The sequence below is a fragment of the Oncorhynchus mykiss genome, chromosome 8 (genome assembly GCF_057628025.1).
Source record: "Oncorhynchus mykiss isolate SJ-2025 chromosome 8, ASM5762802v1, whole genome shotgun sequence".
NCBI classification, from domain to species: Eukaryota; Metazoa; Chordata; class Actinopteri; order Salmoniformes; family Salmonidae; genus Oncorhynchus; species Oncorhynchus mykiss.
Genome location: NC_143029.1, coordinates 69,764,356 through 69,785,119, shown reverse-complemented (window position 1 = coordinate 69,785,119; position 20,764 = coordinate 69,764,356). Strand labels below are relative to the sequence as shown.

Sequence of the window (20,764 nt, the reverse complement as noted above, 5' to 3'; positions counted from 1 at the left end):
CTCTGACAGGCCGTGGGGGACGGGGCTGCCGGGGCCACCGGTCGGATAGAGCCTGTCAGCTGTTCCAGCAGCTAGCGCCCGCTGCTCTGCTTCGAGCTGAGCCCCGATCGAGGAGCCCTCCACCGGGACTGTATTACTGAAGGCTTTTCTTCTCTGCCCCTCTCTTGGTTTTTGGGCGGGGATGGTTGGGGTTGTGTGTGTGTGTGTGTGTGTGTGTGTGTGTGTGTGTGTGTGTGTGTGTGTGTGTGTGTGTGTGTGTGTGTGTGTGTGTGTGTGTGTGCATGCACGTGAGGGGGTGTTGAGGGGTATAATTGAGAACACAGAGGGAGCTTCATCTCTCCATCTTATGATTTGCAGGTGAAGACAAGTGCCCGCGGGGGCCCCCTGTCAGAGCTTTTGGGCCCACTCGGCACAGGCTTCAATAAAAACACACAGAAAGTAATTCCCCCATAAGGGCGCCTGGCTGAATTGCTGACGCCAATGTAAAAGATTCAGTTTTCAGTTAATCATTTAGGGCACGATCCTGCCTGCGTTCTCTACACAATGTGACAACGACAGGAAGTACCCCCCCATGCTTTCCTCCTTAAAACACAACAAACTCAGAATACAGACCTATATTTTCTCAGATACTAGTTCACACATTGATCACATTCTCTCTCTCTCTCTCTCTCTCTCTCTCTCTCTCTCTCTCTCTCTCTCTCTCCCTCTCTCTCGCTCTCTCTGTCTCTCTCTGTCTCTCTCTCTCTCCCTCCCTCCCTCCCCCTCATCTGTCATGACAAATGGCAAGTGTAGTCAGTGAGGAGTGTGTGATGTTTTTCTGGGTAACCAGAACTTGCCAGAGTTGCCAAGTCGGTTGTACGGTGGTACAGTGGGACTACGAGGCTGCTGCATGAGGAAGCAACACACACCACATCACATCGGAGCCGCGGCATCAGACATGTTCTGAGAAAGTAACAGAAATGTTTGAAAGTGTTACAATCCCACAGGCTCCTGCTGTTGGCGTGCACCAGAGGGAGATGGTGCCTTCTCAGCCCTTTTGTCTCTCTCCTCCCTATTGCTATTCATCTAAACTCTGTTGGGGGGGGGTATTATTTTGTGGGTTTTGACAGAAGGGTTGGTTCTCAGTTGGTGTTGTAGTCAGAGGTAAAATTGGATTAGTTGCCTTTTTGTGTGACTTGGAGAGCTGTCATCTTCCTAGAAGCTGTGCTGAGCCTGTCAGTCAGACACAGGGTGTTTTAATCTCCTCTGTCCCACCAAGGATGTGCTGATTGATAGACCAAGGGTTCCCTGCCCTGGATAATACCATTCTGTTACATGCACTCTGATGTCACATGTAGCAACCGGTTAAGGAAAATGAAAAGTTTCTCTGTCGACTTCCTTAATCCCGCTGCAAAGCAATGGGGGAATCAAGCAATGGCTGCCAATGGGTTTTGAAGACATATCAGATATTATATCAGAAGTCTGTTTGAAGGTGTTTTGTGATCTTGTACTGTACGTCTTCTGACAGCTGGAAGGAAATAGTAAAAAAAAGCTCAACCGAACTGATAGAATCATTGTAAATCCTCGACTTCATAGCAGTGTAATGAACAAGGGTACCCCCGTGCGTGATAACAATAGTGTTCTGTAATTCTATACCCTTTCTAATAATACTCTAAGGAATTGAACACTAGCAAGAGATCCTTTGTAAACCAAAGCACGCTAGATAGTAAATGCTATTTCACAGAATGCAGTGTTACCCAATAGAGTCTGTTTATAGGAACTCTATGACTAGAGAACGATAGGAGATGGGCTTTTCCTCCAAGCAAAGTTATAGTAGCCAGACTATCTATCTGACTGAGATAAGCCAGAGAGCAGATTCAGCTTGACCCTGTGTACAATATAGTTGGCTAGTAGCTTCTAATAGTGCTCCCCTCTCCTCTAACCCCCAGCAGCCCCAGACTGAGTGTGCTCTCTAAAGACCTCTTCGGAGATATGGCCTATTGTATTCAAGGAGCATCCTCTGACAGTCTTAATGGACAAGTGGTCTCTCTCCAAGGCTATGGACTGTCTCTCTGTCTCTCTTTGCTCTCTCGCTCTTGCTGAAAAGACCACTCTGGGCATGTCTGGGATAAGAGCTGTTTTCTCTCCTATCCTCTTATCCTCCTCTCAGGCCCTACCAAGGCTGTTGTGTTTACTGGGAGGAACTAAACAGAGCGATCAGAGAACAGTGAACATAGAGAGTAAAGCTGAGGAGAAGAGGCTGGGGAGTGAACAAGAGGAGGTGTGGGGAGGAGGTTGAATGAAGAGTAGACTAGGCTGTGGAGTGAACAAGAGGAGGTGTGGGGATAAGATGCTTGGCAGAGGTGCTGAACAGGGCTGAGGAGGTTGGATGAGGAGTAGACTAGGCTGGGGATGAGGAGCATGGCTGAGGGATGAGGAGAGGGGCTGGGGAGTAGAGTTAAGGGGCTTGGATGAGGAGCAGGGCCGAGGAGGTTGGACGAGGAGCAGGGCCGAGGAGGTTGGACGAGGAGAAGGGCCGATGAAGTTGGATGAGGAGCAGGGCTGAGGAAGTTGGATGAGGAGCAGGGCTGAGGAAGTTGGATGAGGAGCAGGGCTGAGGAAGTTGGATGAGGAGCAGGGCTGAGGAAGTTGGATGAGGAGCAGGGCTGAGGAAGTTGGACGAGTAGCAGGGCTGAGGAAGTTGGATGAGGAGCAGGGCTGAGGAAGTTGGATGAGGAGCAGGGCTGAGGAAGTTGGATGAGGAGCAGGGCCGAGGAGGTTGGACGAGTAGCAGGGCTGAGGAAGTTGGATGAGGAGCAGGGCTGAGGAAGTTGGATGAGGAGCAGGGCTGAGGAAGTTGGATGAGGAGCTGTGCTGAGGAGGTTGGACGAGGAGCAGGGCCAAGGAGGTTGGACGAGGAGCAGGGCCGAGGAAGTTGGATGAGGAGCAGGGCTGAGGAAGTTGGATGAGGAGCAGGGCTGAGGAGGTTGGACGAGGAGCAGGGCTAAGGAGGTTGGACGAGGAGCAGGGCTGAGGAGGTTGGACGAGGATCAGGGCTGAGGACGTTGGACGAGGATCAGGGCTGAGGATGTTGGATGAGGGGCAGGGCTGAGGAAGTTGGATGAGGAGCAGGGCTGAGGGGGTTGGATGAGGAGCAGGGCTGAGGAAGTTGGACGAGGAGCAGGGCTGAGGAGGTTGGACGAGGAGCAGGGCTGAGGAGGTTGGACGAGGAGCAGGGCTGAGGAGGTTGGACGAGGAGCAGGGCCAAGGAGATTGGACGAGGAGCAGTGCTGAGGAGATTGGACGAGGAGCAGGGCCGAGGAAGTTGGATGAGGAAGTTGGATGAGGAGCAGGGCTGAGGAGGTTGGACGAGGAGCAGGGCTGAGGAGGTTGGACGAGGAGCAGGGCTGAGGAGGTTGGACGAGGATCAGGGCTGAGGAGGTTGGACGAGGAGCAGGGCTGAGGAATGAGGAGTGTGGATGGGGAGGTTGGCTAGGGAGTATAGATGAGGAGGGTCTCTAGGCTCCTTTGGGCTCCTGATGGGAGGTCTCTTTCAGAATGGGTGGAAATGGTCAAGAGTAGAGCTTTCTTAAAGTAATAAACTTGAACATGGTGGCATGAGAGTGGAATGCCGATATTGAAATGTAGTACACTGCGCCATATTATATATGCTGATCATTGGCATGCTTTTCATTGAGATCTTAAACATGGATATAAACAACATACCAAAAGTATGTGGACACCTGTTTGTCAAACATCTCATTCCAAAATCATGGACATTAATATGGAGTTGGTCCCCCCTTTGCTGCTTTAGTATAACAAACTCCACTCTTCTGGGAAGGCCTTCCACTAGATGTTGGAATAATGCTGTGGGGGCTTGTTTCCATTCAACCGCAAGGGCATTAGTGAGGTTGAGCATTGATGTTGGGTGATTAGGCGTGGCTTACAGTCGGTGTTCCAATTCAACCCATAGGTGTTTGATGGGATTGAGGTCAGGGCTCTGTGCAGGCTAGTCAAATTCTTCCACACTAATCTCGACAAACCATTTCTGTATGGACCTCGCTTTGTGCATGGGGCATTGTCATGCTGAAACAGGAAAGCGCTTTCCCCAAACTGTTGCCACAAAGTTGGAAGCACAGAATAGCCTAGAATGCCATTGTATGCTGTAGCGTTAAGATTTCCCTTCACTTGAACTAAGGGGCCTAGCCCGAACCATGAAAAACAGCCCCAGACCATAATTCCTCGTCCACCAAAGTTTACAGTCGGCAATATGCATTGGGGCAGATAGCATTTTCCTGGCATCCGTCAAACCCAGATTTGTCCGTCGGACTTCCAGATGGTGAAGCTTGATTTATCACTCCAGAGAACGCTTTTCCACTGCTCCAGAGTCCAATGGCGGCGAGCTTTAGACCACTCCAGCCGACGCTTGGCATTTGCGCATGGTGATCTGAGGCTTGTGTGCGGCTGCTCGGCCATGGAAACCCATTTCATGAAGCTACTGACGAACAGTTCTTGTGCTGACGTTGCTTCCAGAGGCAGTTTGGAACTCGTTTGGGATTATTATTACAGAGGGCAGACGATTTTTACATGCTACGGGCTTCTGCACTCGGCGGTCCCTTTCTGTGAGCTTGTGTGGCCTATCAGAGGGTCGAGGTTGAGCCATGGTTGCTCCTAGACATTTCCACTTCACAATAACAGCACTTACAGTTGACAAACTGACTTATGACAGTGCCACGTTGAAAGCCACTGACCTCTTTAATAAGGCCATTCTACTGCCACTGTTTGTCTATGGAGATGGCATGGATGTGTGCTCCATTTTAGCACACAGCAACGGGTGTGGCTGAAATAACCAAATCCACTAATTTGAAGGGGCGTACTTTTGTATATTTAGTGTATCTTCATCTCAATAGGCACAAGCCATGAGCTTTAAACTAAATAACTTAGCACAACAAATATTCAGACAAACCCCCTAAGCAATTAGTCCACTGCCTCCTTTCTCTTTGTCCACATCACCATTGTTCTCTTTTTAAAAGTCACTCTTCCCACCTCCACTTTCTCCATACTTTTTCCTCTGAGAAAATGCAAGTCCAAGGTTTCTGAGTTGAACCCACAGTTGGTTTAAGTGTAATAAAATGTATGTCATGTCTGTGGCTCTGAGGCTCTCTGGCTTTCCCCCCCTGGCTTCGCTCACCCCCCTCACCCCATCACTCCCCTCACCCCATCACCCCTGGCCCTGAAAAAGCCCTGAGTCTGTTCTGACAGGAAGGCCTCTGTGGCTTCCTCTGCAGTGATCTTTAGCCCCTCCGGGTCCTGTCAACTATTTCAGGACGTCTGTGTGATTTGAGAGCGGACTCAATCGTTTACAGCTCCACGTATGCTTCAGAGAATCGACTGAGGAGGAGGAAAAATAGACAGAAAGATGGTATGGGGATGGAGGGATGGAAGACTTGGACAGATAGACTAGTAGGCCTCTGGGAAATCCTACTCTGATGCCGGACTGGATGGAAAAAAACAGGCCGGATCTGGTTTAATCATGTTTATTAATATATGGAGTCTCTTCATATGGAACAATGCTATGGTGCAACGGTGCTATTCTTGGGGTTATGACATCTAGTAGGCACCCTTTTATTTATTGGATTAGTAAGTCATCTTCTTGTGTCCTTTTCTGTCCTTTCATTTCGATGGGTTCAGATAATGGAAACTATGGCAACAGAAGTCAGGTGCAGTCAGTGGCTAGAGGAGACCAGAGGCACACAAGCTGAGCCGTGTCCCAGATGATGCACATTTGAATTTTGACATATATTGACTCAATTCCTGGTATCTGTTTGTTTATCATATATTCAATTTTAATGTAGATGAGTGAGAATATAAATTATGTGTGAAGTGCTTTCCTTCAATGGCTTGTCGCACTTGTGTATGTGTGTCTGTGATGGGTAAATGTGTGTGGGTGCATGAGTATGTGTGTGTGTGTGTGTGCGTGCATGTGTTATTGCCACTCCGAGAGACTGTGTGTGCATGCACACTATATTAGACAAGGGGTGGCAAAGGGGGGTGCCCCAGCTCAGAGCTCTCGAGCTCTCCAGGGGCCAGCTTGGGGAGGGAGGCCTGGCAGGTGGGGGGTGGAGGGGTGGGGGCATAGCGAGAGTAACTGCAATTCCAAGTGCCACCTCTGCTTGACACCAGTCAACAGGCACAGTGATGACACAGTGGATGCCAGTCGGGGACACGTCTCTGGATTTTGGGGCGTTGTGTTGATTCTGGTGAACTGCAGTGGTGGATGGGGTGTGTCGAACGCAACACAGGCTTATAAAACTGTATGATATTGTTGGGGTTTTGGGACAAAATTTGGCAGGATTCCACTTTCACCCAAAAACACAGACATAGTGGATATCAATTTTGCTTCTCTATATCTCTCTCATGTGTATGTGGCCTTGTAGACTATTAGTTCATATTTGAACTAACCGACTGAGTCCACTGTCTGTTCTGTATTTGAGTGTCCGCCAACCAACCCAGCCATACTGTAGTCCTTCAGCCCCAGAGGCTCCAAGGTCTGTTGGGGAGACGGGACGTTTCAAACAGAATAACTCCCTCTCTCTTTACACCCTCTCTGCTCCCATTACTTCATTATATGCAGGTGTTTTCCTAACTTAAGTTCCTCTCTCAGTTTCTTGTTCTTTATCTAATAAAAATGTAAGTGTAAATGCATAAGGCAAGATAGAAGAGGGCAGAGGGAAAAGGAAAGGAGGAGGAAACAGGAGGCTGGTGAGAGAAGCTATATGTTAACAGGCTCATTGTAATGGCTGAAATGGAATCAATGGAACGGAGTCAAACACCTTGTTTCCATTTGTTTGATGTGTTTGGTACCATTCAATTGATTCCATTAGAGCTATTACAACGAGTCTGTCCTCCTATAGCTCCTTCCACCAGCCTCCTCTGAGTAGGAAGTAGCTGAATATGCTGTCTGAAGCAAATTATGGGCCCCATGTAGATTCATCAGTCTTCCCGGCTGGATTAAGGAAGGGCCTTTCTAATGAAGTTCGCCCTGTCAAAATGAAGGGACTAATTCTGATTTAGCTGCGGTAATGAACTTCTCTTCTCCTAGTGAGATCAGCACCATGGGGCGAGAACGGGGGAGAGAGAGAGAGAGAAAAACAGGACAGTAGAGCGACGTGGAGAGGAGGGACAAGGAGAGACTAGAGAATAAACTAGACTACACTCTTAGAAAAAAAGGTTTCCAAAAGGGGGCTGTCCCCATAAGAGAACCCTTTTGGGTTCCAAGTTGAACCTTTTCTGGAGAGGGTTCTACATTGAACCCAAAAGGGTTCTACCGACAATCAAAAAGGGTTCTTGAAAGGGTTCTCCTATGAGGACAGCCAAAGAACCCTTTAAGGTTCGAGATAGCACCTTTTTTTCTAAGAGTGTATAGACAGGTAGGTATGTCGCTCACAGAAAATAATTAAAAACATTATGCAAAATGCCTGTCTCATATTTGCTGAGATGTATTAAATTTCCAGCGTGGCTGTGTTATATAAAATTATGCTAATGTCTAGCTGACCCGCTGCGAACGGTGGCTTGCTGGTCCTGAGCATGCGTGGCTGGCCGCTACAAGGAGCGCGCTCAGTGGGACTCGGCTTTTCTATTAAGGAAAACCTCTAGATACCTGATGATGAATTCTCTCTCACCAAATGTTCCCCTCTCTTTTTTGTGTTGAAAATATGAGCGCTTTTATAAATGACTTTGGAGAGCCCGGCGTGGTGCTCGATGCTCCGTGGTCTGCGCTGAGCGGAGGGGTGTGGGGTGGGGGGGTTGTATTGAAGGGAGGAGGTGGTGGTGGGGTCCCTCTGCACCAGGCTAAGGGAGTCAATTAAAGAGAGCGCTGATAATTATAAGCTAGCAGAACGCAGGGGCTGGCTAATTGTACAGTGCTCCATGCCGCGAGACCAGCCAAGGGACCTTTCTCCATCTCTCCCCGCTCTCCAGCCATCTATCCTCCCTCCTGCTTCTTTGTGTGGATGGGCTGCGGACGGACACCATAGAGCCATGCGATCCTCAGCCTGCACAACGCAGCTGCCACCATGTGAATAGCGAAGAAAGGCCCTTGCAAGTGTGTCATAATTAACTTTTTACATTTAGGCCACTTACTCTTTTCATGGGCAGAAAGACAGATTATTGTTAGAGTTGTCCCTGCTCTACCTCCCTTACTTGTGCTTCTTTGCCTGTTAGCTATTTTGTCTGATTCACTTCTGTCTTTTTCTCTCTTTCTTTCGGCAGCGGGTTGCATTGGGTGCCAGTCAGAGCCTTCTTGTGCTGTGAAATAGCAGGACTATAGTCATTTGACCTTTATTTTCTCCCAACAAGAAAAGGCCCCATTAGTTTAGAATGGGGCATGGATGAAGTAAATGAGAGCAGTTGACTGCAGAATTGTGTTTGTATGGCTGCAGGGGGTCTAATGCTCCAATACCATCCATCTCAGCAGCTAACCTGCACTGTTTGGCCCCCATGGACCTCCATACCTGGCCTCAAGCTGCAGTGCCTACACATAATTCGTTAACAAGTCTTCTGCTCTGCTCTCCCCTTTGCTATGGTGGGGGTTTTGTGTGTGCATGTTGGTGAACTGCAGCCCCAAAGACCTACCAACTATTAATTTGAGTTATAACCAGTGTGTCTTCTTGCTTTAACTGTAGCTATTAAGCAAAAAACTGGCAGACAGTCAGAGGATCATATACTACCTAAGTCATGTGTAAACACCAGCTCTTCTCTGGTTTCACTGTTTGAGTGTAGCACACACTTCCATACAGCAGCATCCTTAACTTCAGCTGAGTACTGATTAGCTAGAGAAAAAAATGCCACATGCCCAATGTTTTGATGTTCTTATTACTTACCTGATATTAGCCATCTTGATGGCAGACAGTGACTATTAGCTCATACTGTATGTATTTTACCATGTTGATTGTTAAGTTTGTCTTTTAGTGACTATTTAGCAACACTTTTTATGCATTGTATAGGTCTACTGTCTACTATGCATAACCCATAAAGAGGCTATGATATAGAACAGACACCTTATAGCTCACAGATAACCCAGATATTACAGTGTGCTGTCCTCTTCAAGGTGTTCTAGTTGGCTACGCCTTTTATACTGTCTTCAGGCCTTACACTTGTTTATCTCAATACCAGTTTGGCAGTTAGAAGGTGCCTGTGACCTAGCCAACCTGGCCGCTAGGGGATGGTGTGAGACGGATAATGCCGGCGGTGTAGAGAGAGAAAGAGAGCGAGAAAGTGGCTAGCATAAGACTAGCTGTGCTCTGATTAGCACTTACACCCTGCGCTGTGCACTGTGCACCACTGTGCGTCCAGGTTCAAGTTCAGCCATGCATCAGGCCTGACAATCTCCCAGAGACTTAGGCTGCATCCCAAATCACACCCTATTCCCATTTGGGGACGTAGAACTATATCCCGCCCACCCCCAGATGCCAGCGGCAACTCGCTTGTAAGGTCGTCGCCACCACTGTCACCCGACAACCTCACCCCTTAGTTCAGTTCACTCTGGAGGTTTGAAATAAAAGTCACACAGACATGGCACAAGCATGGGACCCTGACATTGGGGTTTTTCTTTCTGTCTGTCTGTGGCACATTGGTTTCCACTTCCTGTTCTCTCCTTGTGATTGCCCCGATTCCCTTATACTCTCACTTCAATTAATGTCTTCTCTCTGTTTTGACATGAGTACACTTCTCTGCTACACATCTCTCCTGTATTCTTATTGTTTATAGCTGATATACAGGTAGTTTTATCAGTCTTAATGAGGTTATTAGCTAGCATTTGACCATACTAGGGCATCATTATCATCATACCTGTATAGTAATGAGGGTGATGTTCAGGACGTTTAAATAGGGTTTTATTCTATAATGTTGTTCATAATGGCATGTCCTCCTCTTTAAACTGAGAAGGCAGGAAATAAATATTAGGTATATTCCCCTCCAGGTGCCAGTTCTCCAATCAGCCTAGGTTCACGGGGAGCCAATCAGCCTTGGTCCAGGGGGAGCCTGGTCCCCGTGCGCTAGCTACAGTAGCTCCCATCTACCAGCTACATCCATATCCCGCCCCCTTTCTCTTCTCAACACACTAATGGGCCTTCTAGTATCTCTAAAATGAACCGAGTTCCACATGAGAAGTGGTTCTATATCTCCAGAGAACACACATACACACTCACTCCACCACACGGAGATGTATTTGTATTCACCCATAATTCCCTGGGCCTTAATCACTCAGATTTTCCCCCATTATCTGTTAATGGATAGTTCCCATGGAGATGTAGAGCCAAGTAAACCCACCTACTGTTTACAGCCTCAGAGCTGTCTACTGAACTCTGCCACCATACACACAACACCATAGCTTTACTCTATATACTAGTATGTCCTCTAAAAAAACAAATTATATCCTTCTCTCGCCTTCTCACAATTTAAAAAAGTATTGCAGTCACAAGTAGCATTTCAGAGAGTGTGTAAGTTGAAAGATGTTTGAATGCAGGATATGTAACTGAGTCTTTCAGAAACAGCTGTGGACTACTCTGGGTTTTAATGCCAGGCAATTTCCTCAGATGTTTCTTGGTGTGTTTTCTGTGACCTATAGTACACCATATTGCAGTCTGAAGCCTATCATCTTTAGACCTGATTGAGCACAAATAATACCTTGTTGAGAGACTGCAGTCTGAGTGTGACCTCAACCTTGACTTGACCCCGATTGTAGTTTGTTTAGTCTACCGTGTTTCCAATTCCTTTTCTATGACTACTGTTTTCTATGACTACTGTTGTCTTTGGTTGACATCTTTTGTTTTGTCTCCACAACTTTGTTAGAGGTTGTTGCCTGATTTTGAGAAGTGAGCAGACTTGGTTCCTTTAAGAGGGAGCTTGTGAGTAAGATTCACAGTGAGACAGAGAGAAGTGTAAATCTTACTATCAGATTACTATGAAGTGATCCTGAATTCCCCTTTCAACTGGACCTGCTCTGAAGCAGAATTGTTTATATAGGATAGTATGTAAGGGGTAGGGGATGAGGAGGGGACTTGGCTAGGATACATATTTTAATTAAGCCCTGTAGAGCAACATACTTAATTTTGGTCAAATTTGTGAGAAATTTGTCAGCAACTGTATTCACTAGTGCGCACTATATCCACACTAAATCCTCACACATACTGTACTGCACACACACACAGATTCACACTCTTACTCAAACCTACTCTACACACATACTCTACTATATACTGAGTTTACAAAACATTAGGAGCACCTGCTGTTTCCATGACATAGACTGACCAGTGAAAGATATAATCCCTTCTTGATATCACTTGTTATATCCACTTCAGTCAGTGAAGGGGAGGAGACAGAAAAAATAAGGAATTTTAAGCCTTGAGACAATTGAGACATGGATTGTGTATGTGTGTCATTCAGAGGATGAATGTGCAAGACAAAATATTTAAGTGCCTTCGAACGGGGTATGGTAGTAGGTGCCAGGTTCACCGGTTTGTGTGAAGAACTGCAACGCTTCTGGGGTTTTCATGCTCAACAGTTTCCTGTGTATATCAAGAATGGTCCACCACCCAAAGGACATCCAGCCAACTTGACACAACAATGGGAAGCATTGGAGTCAACATTGGGCCAGCATCCCTGTGGAACGCTTTTGACACCTTGTAGAGCCCATGCCCTGATTAATTGAGGCTCTTCTGAGGGCAATTCAATATTAGGAAGATGTTATTAACGTTTTGTACTCTCAGTGTATACAAAGCTGTACTTGAACATCCAGACGAAACCAAAAGGAAAACAAACCCCAGTGTCCCAAACAACCTTCAACAGAACATTAACTTCAGCCTGGTTGCTGAAGAATAAACACAAGAAGAAATAATAAAGGCTGTCCTTTTTTAAAATAGTTTTCCTACTCCGTCTCCCTCTCTCCTTACACATGGGAAAGATATTAGATGTTTGTGTTTTTCAGGAGCTGTGAAATACATAAACCATGAACCTTGGATGTGCCACCATGCCCTGTGGATATGCAGATGGACTTACTTTGCTGGTGTCAGGGACGCTTAGAGGGAGCAGGAACAGAAAAGCTCTCATCTAAAAGATTTCGCTTATGAGTGCAGGGGGACAGGGTGGTGGCAGTGGAGGCAGAACACTCACGAGAGTGGAGGGAGAAGGGAGGGTGAGGGGGGTGAGAGAGAAATATATATATAGAGAGAGAGAGCTTCCAGTCCCCAGTGGCTCTGTAACTATATCCAGAGTCTGCTCCAATCAGTGCAGAGCGGGCCAGGGTGGGGGCTCCTGAATGCTCTGTCCTGATTGGACAGCCCTGGGGGAGGCTGGGGGAACGACAGGAAGTGACCTCACCCCGATGAGGGAGCTATAGGGCTGACTTCCTCCCTTGACTCTCACTAAGGAACAGGCTGCCAGTGTGATCCAACCCCTGCTCCCCTGCCGCAAACAAACCCGTCCCCCTATACACAGTTACATTACAGGGGCGAGCAGTGCCGAACAGACTCGTGCACTCACACACTGAGTCATCCCACTTGCACTGTATTGTCTTACACACACTCTTCATGCACACACATGCAGTATCAAACAATCACGTATCTTAGATCCACAGACATATGCAAACCTCTCTCCCTCTCACACACAAATACACACACGCATGCACCCAAGGTCAGACGGTTGGGCAGGTGCAGAGTATTCTGCATAATGAAGCAGGTCAGGTCTCTGAAGGAACAGGAGTGTGCTCCAGGGTCAAACAAGGGCTGCACATATGGGCAAAGGCATGGAGTGCTCTGAACACACACACACACACACACACACACACACACACACACAGACGGCCAGGTTGAATGGGGATCAAAGAACTCTGTCGCTCTCTTACACACATGCACAAATTATGCACACACATATGCACGCACACACGTGCACACACACCATGTCTCATCTTTCAAAGGGGAATGCACAATTACAGGCGACACAATCAACTCCTCTGGTTTCTGTGATAAAATAGTTTTTTAAATCTTTCCATCCATACCTAAGCCACTAAGCCAGACACACACAGTAAGACAATAGCTTGTCATGTGAGCTCATTCAGACACGACCAGCTTTAAATGTTTGTTTTGTGGTCGTAGTAGAGGATTCTCCTTGACAGGGTTATAAGGAGAAGAGGGCTGGCCATATGGTGAAATAGAGCATAAACATGCTCTGTATATAATAAATTAATAGACTCACTATGCTGTGTAACACGTTTCCCATTGCCCTCCTAGAACAGCCCAGGTCGCTGGGTTGTATTGTCACTTTATATCGTATTACATGATATACAGTGGATACTCTCCATTATACTGTAGGTAGCTAGTCACCAAAACAGGTACAGATACCTCTAATTGTTTTATTACTATACTGTACAGTTACTGTACTATACTGTAGCACATCTCATTAAGTGACTACACTTCCCTTGTAAAGAATTAAACCAATAACATTTAACTTGGTATTAAAATGCTTTATTAACATTATTTTGCAAAGCTTGTTGTAATCGGCTGCAGGTTTCAGAAATTACCCGTTTTTTATAACGTTGCCAAATGTTGTTAGTGGAGCGATCCAGCCCATGTTGTTTAATGTGTGCTTTGAGCAGCGGAACAACAATTGACCATAAAAGTACAAATGGGAAAGTCACTGGCAGTGTGTGGGCGGGGGTTTTAAAACACTGGCATCTAGGTGGATCTGGGACGAATCTGTCCCGTTCATCTCAGGCCATTGTTGTTAAGGTGATTTGCTTTGCCAGATCTGTGAGTTGCGTTGCCAGATTTGCCCAAGGCCCATCCGGTAACCCCCCACTCTGATCCTCCAGGGCTTTAGATGGCCACAGCTGGTTAGGTGGATTGTGTGTTTCTGCGTCTGGTACCCTGGGCCCATGTTGTGGGCATTGGGCTGTAGAGACTGAAGGATGGGCCCTGGCCCTGGATAGGCACTCAGGGACCCTCCTTCCATCCCCCTTCACCCCCCTCTCGCTGGCCCCATGCCTGGACCCATGCTTCACGGGACAAGGGGATTTTGACAGAGTACAGGCCAAACTGCATGGATAGCAGAGTGCACTGGGTTTTTATTGGCGTGTAGTTCAGGAGATGGGCAGTTCGGTTCTGCTGAATGCTGAGTCAGCGGATCGTTGTGCAGCAAATGAGCAGTAGGGAAGGTTCAGTGTCTGAACCAATGCCATTTATTTCAGCTATCAAGGTCTGAAATATCGGTCCGAGGTAATCTAATGTCAGGGAGAGACGTGTCATACATTCTAATGTGACAGGGGAATGGATGCAGACTCACAGTTGTTTTGGCCATTGCCTTGAGCAATATCTCATTTCAGGTATTAATTATAACTCATGTATTAGTAATAACATGAAAACATGGGTATTCATCTTGGTTGAAAACCATGAGATTAAATTCAACAGTGGTGTTAAAGAGAGCGGTTAAAATGCCATGGTGATAATAAAGGGAAGTGTGTAAACGTTGAGATGTTGAAATCTATAATATTCTCACTTGCTCATATTGTTTATTATTAAATGTTGATTATAAAATGAATATGTTCCCCCGCTTGGCTATTCTTACATTTTCCACTTGAATCTGTAAATTAGCCTAGATGTTTTTTATGCATTACATCTTTCCCTTTATCAAGCTACAGTAGCACTGCACCCTACAGCCCATTTGCCCACACCAAGTCGCCCACAGAAATTAATTTGCGTGTTAGCCAATCAAAAAGAGCGATGCTTGCCATGTTCAAAGTGCAAGACCTCGCCTGTGCAATTAGGCCCCACACTGGCCATCCAATTTATGCCTGATGGGTCTAGATCACACATTATATTACTGTTGGTATGAGCCACGAAAGTTATAGGCAGGAGCCTTTGACACAAATGTGTTGGAGCTCAATTAAATGGGGAAGGAGGAGAAAATAAATAATATATACTACCATTCAAAAGTTTGGGGTCACTTAGAAATGTCCTTGTTTTTGAAAGAAAAGCACATTTTTTGTCCATTAAAATAACATCAAATTGATCAGAAATACAGTGTAGACATTGTTAATGTTGTAAATTACTATTGTAGCTGGAAATGGCAGATTTTTTATGGAATATCTACATAGGCGTACAGAGACCCATTATCAGCAACCATCACTCCTGTGTTCCAATGGCACGTTGTGTTAGCTAATCTAAGTTTATAATTTTAAAAAAATCTCATTGAACATTAGAAAACCCTTTTGCAATTATGTTAGCACAGCTGAAAACTGTTGTTCTGATTAAAGAAGAAATGAAACTGGCCTTCTTTAGACTAGTTGAGTATCTGGAGCATAAGAATTTGTAGGTTCGATTACAGGCTCAAAATGGCCAGAAACAAAGACCTTTCTTCTGAAACTCGTCAATCTATTCTTGTTCTGATAAATTAAGGCTATTCCATAACTTGGATTAGCTAACACAACGTGCCATTGGAACACAGGAGTGATGGTTGCTGATATTGGGCCTCTTTACGCCTGTGTAGATATTCCATAAAAGAATCAGCCGTTGTCGCGGTCGTCATATGGAGGAGACCAAGGCGCAGTGTGATGAGAATACATTCTTCTTTTAATTAAACGAACACTTAACAAACTAACAAAATAACAAAACGAACGTGAAGCTACAATAACAAGTGCTGACAGTCAACTACACATAGACAATAACCCACAAAATACCCAAGGAATATGGCACCTAAACGATAAACAGCTGCCTCTAATTGGGAACCAATCTAGGCAACCATAGACATAAACACCTAGAATATAACAACCCTGTCGTGACATTGTATTAGTTAATGTGACGACTGTTGTTCATCGAATGATTAAAAGTTTCTAATTGCGTGATTATCTGAATCAAGCAATTATTAACTCATTAACCTGGGGCACCATGGGAAAACTAGTTTTTATTGAGTTTCTATTTCCCAAATTAACTCAAAGAATATCAGAATATCGATTTTACAACAGCCACTAATTAACCAGTTACGTCTACCAATCTCATTCTGAACGTCGTATAGCCCGTGAATCTGCGCGGACCCGGGTCTCACCAATGAGTTCGTACCACACCAATCTTAGTTGAATATTTATTCACTAAAAAGCTAAAATGATGATAAAAGACACATATAGACAAAACACATTATAGGCTATTGATTAGAACTTAGTATAACGGGCCAACACACTATGGCGCGTGTTACCCAAAATGGGGATTTCAAAGAGAGAGAGAAAAAGAAAGTACACGGACGCTCTGGACTGCCGAGGCGCACTATAGGCCTGGTGCGTGGCACCAGGTGGTACCAGGCTGGGGACACACACCTCAGGGCGAGTGCGAGGAGCAGGAACAGGGCATAATGGACCCTGGAGGCACATTGTAGACCTGGTGCGTGGTGCCGGCACTGGTGGTACCGGGCTGGGGACACGCACCTCAGGGCGAGTGCGAGGAGCAGGAACAGGGCATACTGGACTGCCGAGGCGCACTATAGGTCTGGTGCGTGGTGCCGGCACTGGTGGTACCGGGCTGGGGACACGCACCTCAGGGCGAGTGCGGGGAGGAGGAACAGGGCATACTGGACCCTGGAGGCGCACAGGAAGCCTGGTGCGTGGTGTTGGCACTGGTGGTACTGGGCTGGTGACACGCACCTCAGGGCGAGTGCGGGGTGGAGGCACAGGATACACTGGACCGTGGAGACGCATTGGAGATCCAGAACATAGAGCTGGCTCAATACGTCCTGGCTGGATGCCCATTCTAGCCCTGCAAATGCGAGGAGCTGGAATAGAGCGCACCGGGCTAGAATAGCTTACTGGAGACACCGTGCGCTCTACCGCATAACACGGCGCCTGACCAGCTCCCCACAGTAAGCACGAGGAGTTGGCTCAGGTCTCCTACCTGACTCAGCCAATCTCCTCGCGAGCCTTCCCATCTTGGGGCTGCCCCTCGGGCTTCCGTGCTAGCCGTGTACATTCATATCATCGCCGTTCCTCTATTCTCCTGTATTTTTCCTCGTAGTTTCGCCGTTCCGCTTTCGCTGCCTCTATCTCCTCCTTAGGACGGTGATATTCCCCCGGCTGCGTCCAGGGTCCTGCTCCATCTAATATCTCCTCCCAGTTCCATCTCCCCATTAAGCGCTGTTCCTCCTTTTCACACTGCTTGGTCCTTGTTTGGTGGGTGATTCTGTCACGTTCGTTGTATAGAGGAGACCAAGGCGCAGCGTGAGATGAATACATTCCTCTTTTAAATAAATGAAGAACACTTAACAAACTAACAAAATAACAAAACGACCATGAAGCTACAATAACAAGTGCTGACAGGCAACTACACATAGACAATAACCCACAAAATACCCAAGGCATATGGCTACCTAAATATGGGCCCCAATCAGAGACAACGATAAACAGCTTGGCCTCTGATTGGGAACCAATCGAGGCAACCATAAACATATAAACACCCAAACTATAACAACCCCTAGACATACAAAACCCCTAGAATACAAAAACTACACAAACCACCCTCGTCATACCCTGACCTAACCAAAATAATAAAGAAAACAAAGATAACTAAGGTCAGGGCGTGACAGCTGTTTCCAGCTACAATAGTCATTTACAACATTAACAATGTCTACACTGTATTTCTGATCAATTTGATGTTATTTTAATGGACAATAAATGTGTTTTTCTTTCAAAAAATAGGACATTTCTAAGTGACCCCAAACTTTTGAACGATAGTGTATATTCTGGATCCATCTCTGCAATTTCTACTCAGATTATTCACCCTTCTAACTATGCTGTTTTGTGTGTTGTGTGGTCTCTTTCTCCTTAGAAGAGGGCCTGAACCATGAGTGTAAGCTCTGCAGTCAGTCGTTCGACTCGCCAGCCAAACTACAATGCCACCTGATCGAGCACAGCTTTGAGGGCATGGGCGGCACCTTCAAGTGTCCTGTCTGCTTCACAGGTGAGTGCCTGTGTGCATGTGTGTGCTTGCACATGTGTCCTCAGAGAGCCCCACCCACAAAATTGCATTACAATGCAAAGCAATTTTCAGAAACCTCATTGTTTGTCTAAAATGGCAAATGGTTTTCTAAATGAGTATGAAAAGGTCAGAAAGGCAGGTCAGCCAAAGCTGAAAGCAGTTTGTTGCGTGCATCTTAATATTTACTCAAATTGCCTCTAAATCAAGACCTGTCATGAGCAGAGGGATAGAGGGTAGAGGAGGGGAGAGAGAGAATGGGGGAGAGGGCGGGAGAAAGGAAAATAGGAAATAATAAGGAGGAAAAGAGTGTGCTAGAGTGGAATAAAGAGGAAGGGGGGATGAAGGGAGTGAAGGAGGGAGAGTGAAGTGCTAATTGTGGATGTCGGTGGTGCTGATAGCTGTAATGATCTCATCTGTCTGCGTGCGTGGAGGTGGAAGGACCATACAGGACTCCTCCGGAGAGGATAACGCCCTCCTTCAGTGTCAACAGGGTTAACTATCTCTATAATGAAATCTGCAAAGTCGTTAACTTCTCCTCATTCTTTCTTTTCCCCCTCTCTCAGCTCTTTAGCTATACTCGTTATTTTTCACTTTTTTCCAATCCTCAGCTGTTTACTCACTTCACTCGTTTTTATCTCAGTGTTTTTTCATCAGTTAATATTTAGAATTGATCAGGTCTCATCATTTTACTTTATATTTATATTTTCGCTCTTCTCCTCTTCATAAGCTCTTCTCTTGTCCCATTGTCCAGCAGATGCTCACTCATTTGGCTTGTTTCTCTCACTTTTTCTCAGTATTCACCCCTCCTCTCATACCCATCTCCTCTCATTGCTGTTTGGCCTTATCTCTCTTTTAGCAGCAGCTTATTGATATTTCCCCTCCTTCCCTTCTCCCCCCCTCCTCCCCCTGCCTGGGTCAGGCCGTTTAATATACAGAGCATGCTTTCTTCATCTGAGCCTTCATTTTCTACAGGCTGCTTTGACAGACAGGTCCCCCTTCTCCCTCTGCATCCATATCGATCACGGCGGCAGGCGCAGGAGAGAGAGGGATGCAGAGAGGGAGATAGAGAGAGAGAGAGGATGAGAATGTGAGCGAGACAGAGAGAGAGAGAGCCCTCAGGACAGTGGTGGTAGAGCAGACACACAGAGGCAGGGGACGGGGGGATGGATGGAAGTGGTGGACCATGGGGAGTATGGATGGAGAGACTGAAAGGCCTGCTACTGTTGAGAAATGAGGGAGGGGACAGGCTGAGACTCAGATCACACTAGCCTCCTCAGACATTTTCTGGATAGGGAGAAATGGGTTGGGGGCAGTTGTCTGTGAGACCCAGTCTGTCCTTGAAAACATTTATATCCATTAAGATGGACTCAGTGATACAAGTCTGTATCCAAATGATCCAGTTAACCCGGAGAGGCATGTCTGTGGCGGAGGGGCAAAATTACTTGCAGTTATTCATTTGAGTTATTCACCACCTGGATTCTGTCTTATGTAGTAACATTTGATTTTTTATTTGATTTTTTACATTGGATAAAAGTAGAGACTCGGAGCTACAAAATGATATATCATACACGTTTCATACACAATTGTTGAGGAACAATGGGAAAGTAATTCTGCTTTGAAAGTTGATACACTTTGAGAAAAGGGCCTTTGAATGTTGTGGTACCTACTGGAGAGCTCTCCTTTGTCTACACCCATTTAGCATTGTTCACACCCTCTTAAGCCAGCCCCACACATCTCTTTAAGGATTCACATGAAGTCATGTGCTAAACAGTGAGTAGTGTAGTAAAGTTAAGACTAATACTGGTAGTAGCCTACAATAAGGGAAATTCCAGGTAAACAGAAAGCGTCCAGATATCGCTAAATATTAAATGACACTTATTTATTTATTTATTATTTTCACCTTTATTTAACCAGGTAGGCAAGTTGAGAACAAGTTCTCATTTACAATTGCGACCTGGCTAAGATAAAGCAAAGCAGTTTGACACATACAACAACACAGAGTTACACAAACATACAGTCAATAATACAATAGAAAAATAAGTCTATATACAATGTGAGCAAATGAGGGAGGTAAAGGCAAAAAAAAAGGCCATGGTGGCGAAGTAAATACAATATAGCAAGTAAAACACTGGAATGGTAGATTTGCAGTGGAAGAATGTGCAAAGTAGAAATATAAATAATGGGGTGCAAAGGAGCAAAATAAATAAATAAATACAGTAGGGGAAGAGGTAGTTGTTTGGGCTAAATTATAGATGGGCTATGTACAGGTGCAGTAATCTGTGAGCTGCTCTGACAGCTGGTGCTTAAAGCTAGTGAGTGAGATAAGTGTTTCCAGTTTCAGAGATTTGTGTAGTTTGTTCCAGTCATTGGCAGCAGAGAACTGGAAGGAGAGGCGGCCAAAGGAGGAATTGGTTTTGGGGGTGACCAGAGAGATATACCTGCTGGAGCGCGTGCTACGGGTGGGTGCTGCTATGGTGACCAGCGAGCTGAGATAAGGGGGGACTTTACCTAGCAGGGTCTTGTAGATGACCTGGAGCCAGTGGGTTTGGCGACGAGTATGAAGTGAGGGCCAGCCAACGAGAGCGTACAGGTCGCAGGGGTGGGTAGTATATGGGGCTTTGGTGACAAAACAGATGGCACTGTGATAGACTGCATCCAATTTATTGAGTAGGGTATTGGAGGCTATTTTGTAGATGACATTGCCGCAGTCGAGGATCGGTAGGATGGTCAGTTTTACGAGGGTATGTTTGGCAACATGAGTGAAGGATGCTTTG

General features: G+C 46.1%; 1 protein-coding gene across 10 annotated transcripts in view; it reads left to right on the top strand.

Moving 5' to 3' along the window:
- The window catches only part of LOC110530414 (zinc finger protein 521), a 189,880-nt gene that overhangs the window by 108,188 nt on the left and 60,928 nt on the right, over positions 1-20,764 (top strand). For 8 of the 10 annotated variants that reach the window (XM_090182424.1, XM_090182422.1, XM_090182420.1 and 5 more), the window contains exon 6: positions 17,841-17,972. In XM_090182424.1, coding sequence (XP_090038550.1) covers positions 17,841-17,972 — 132 coding nt within the window. The remainder of the gene's footprint in view (positions 1-17,840; positions 17,973-20,764) is intronic. The other 2 variants (XM_090182423.1, XM_090182421.1) reach the window with 1 other exon arrangement.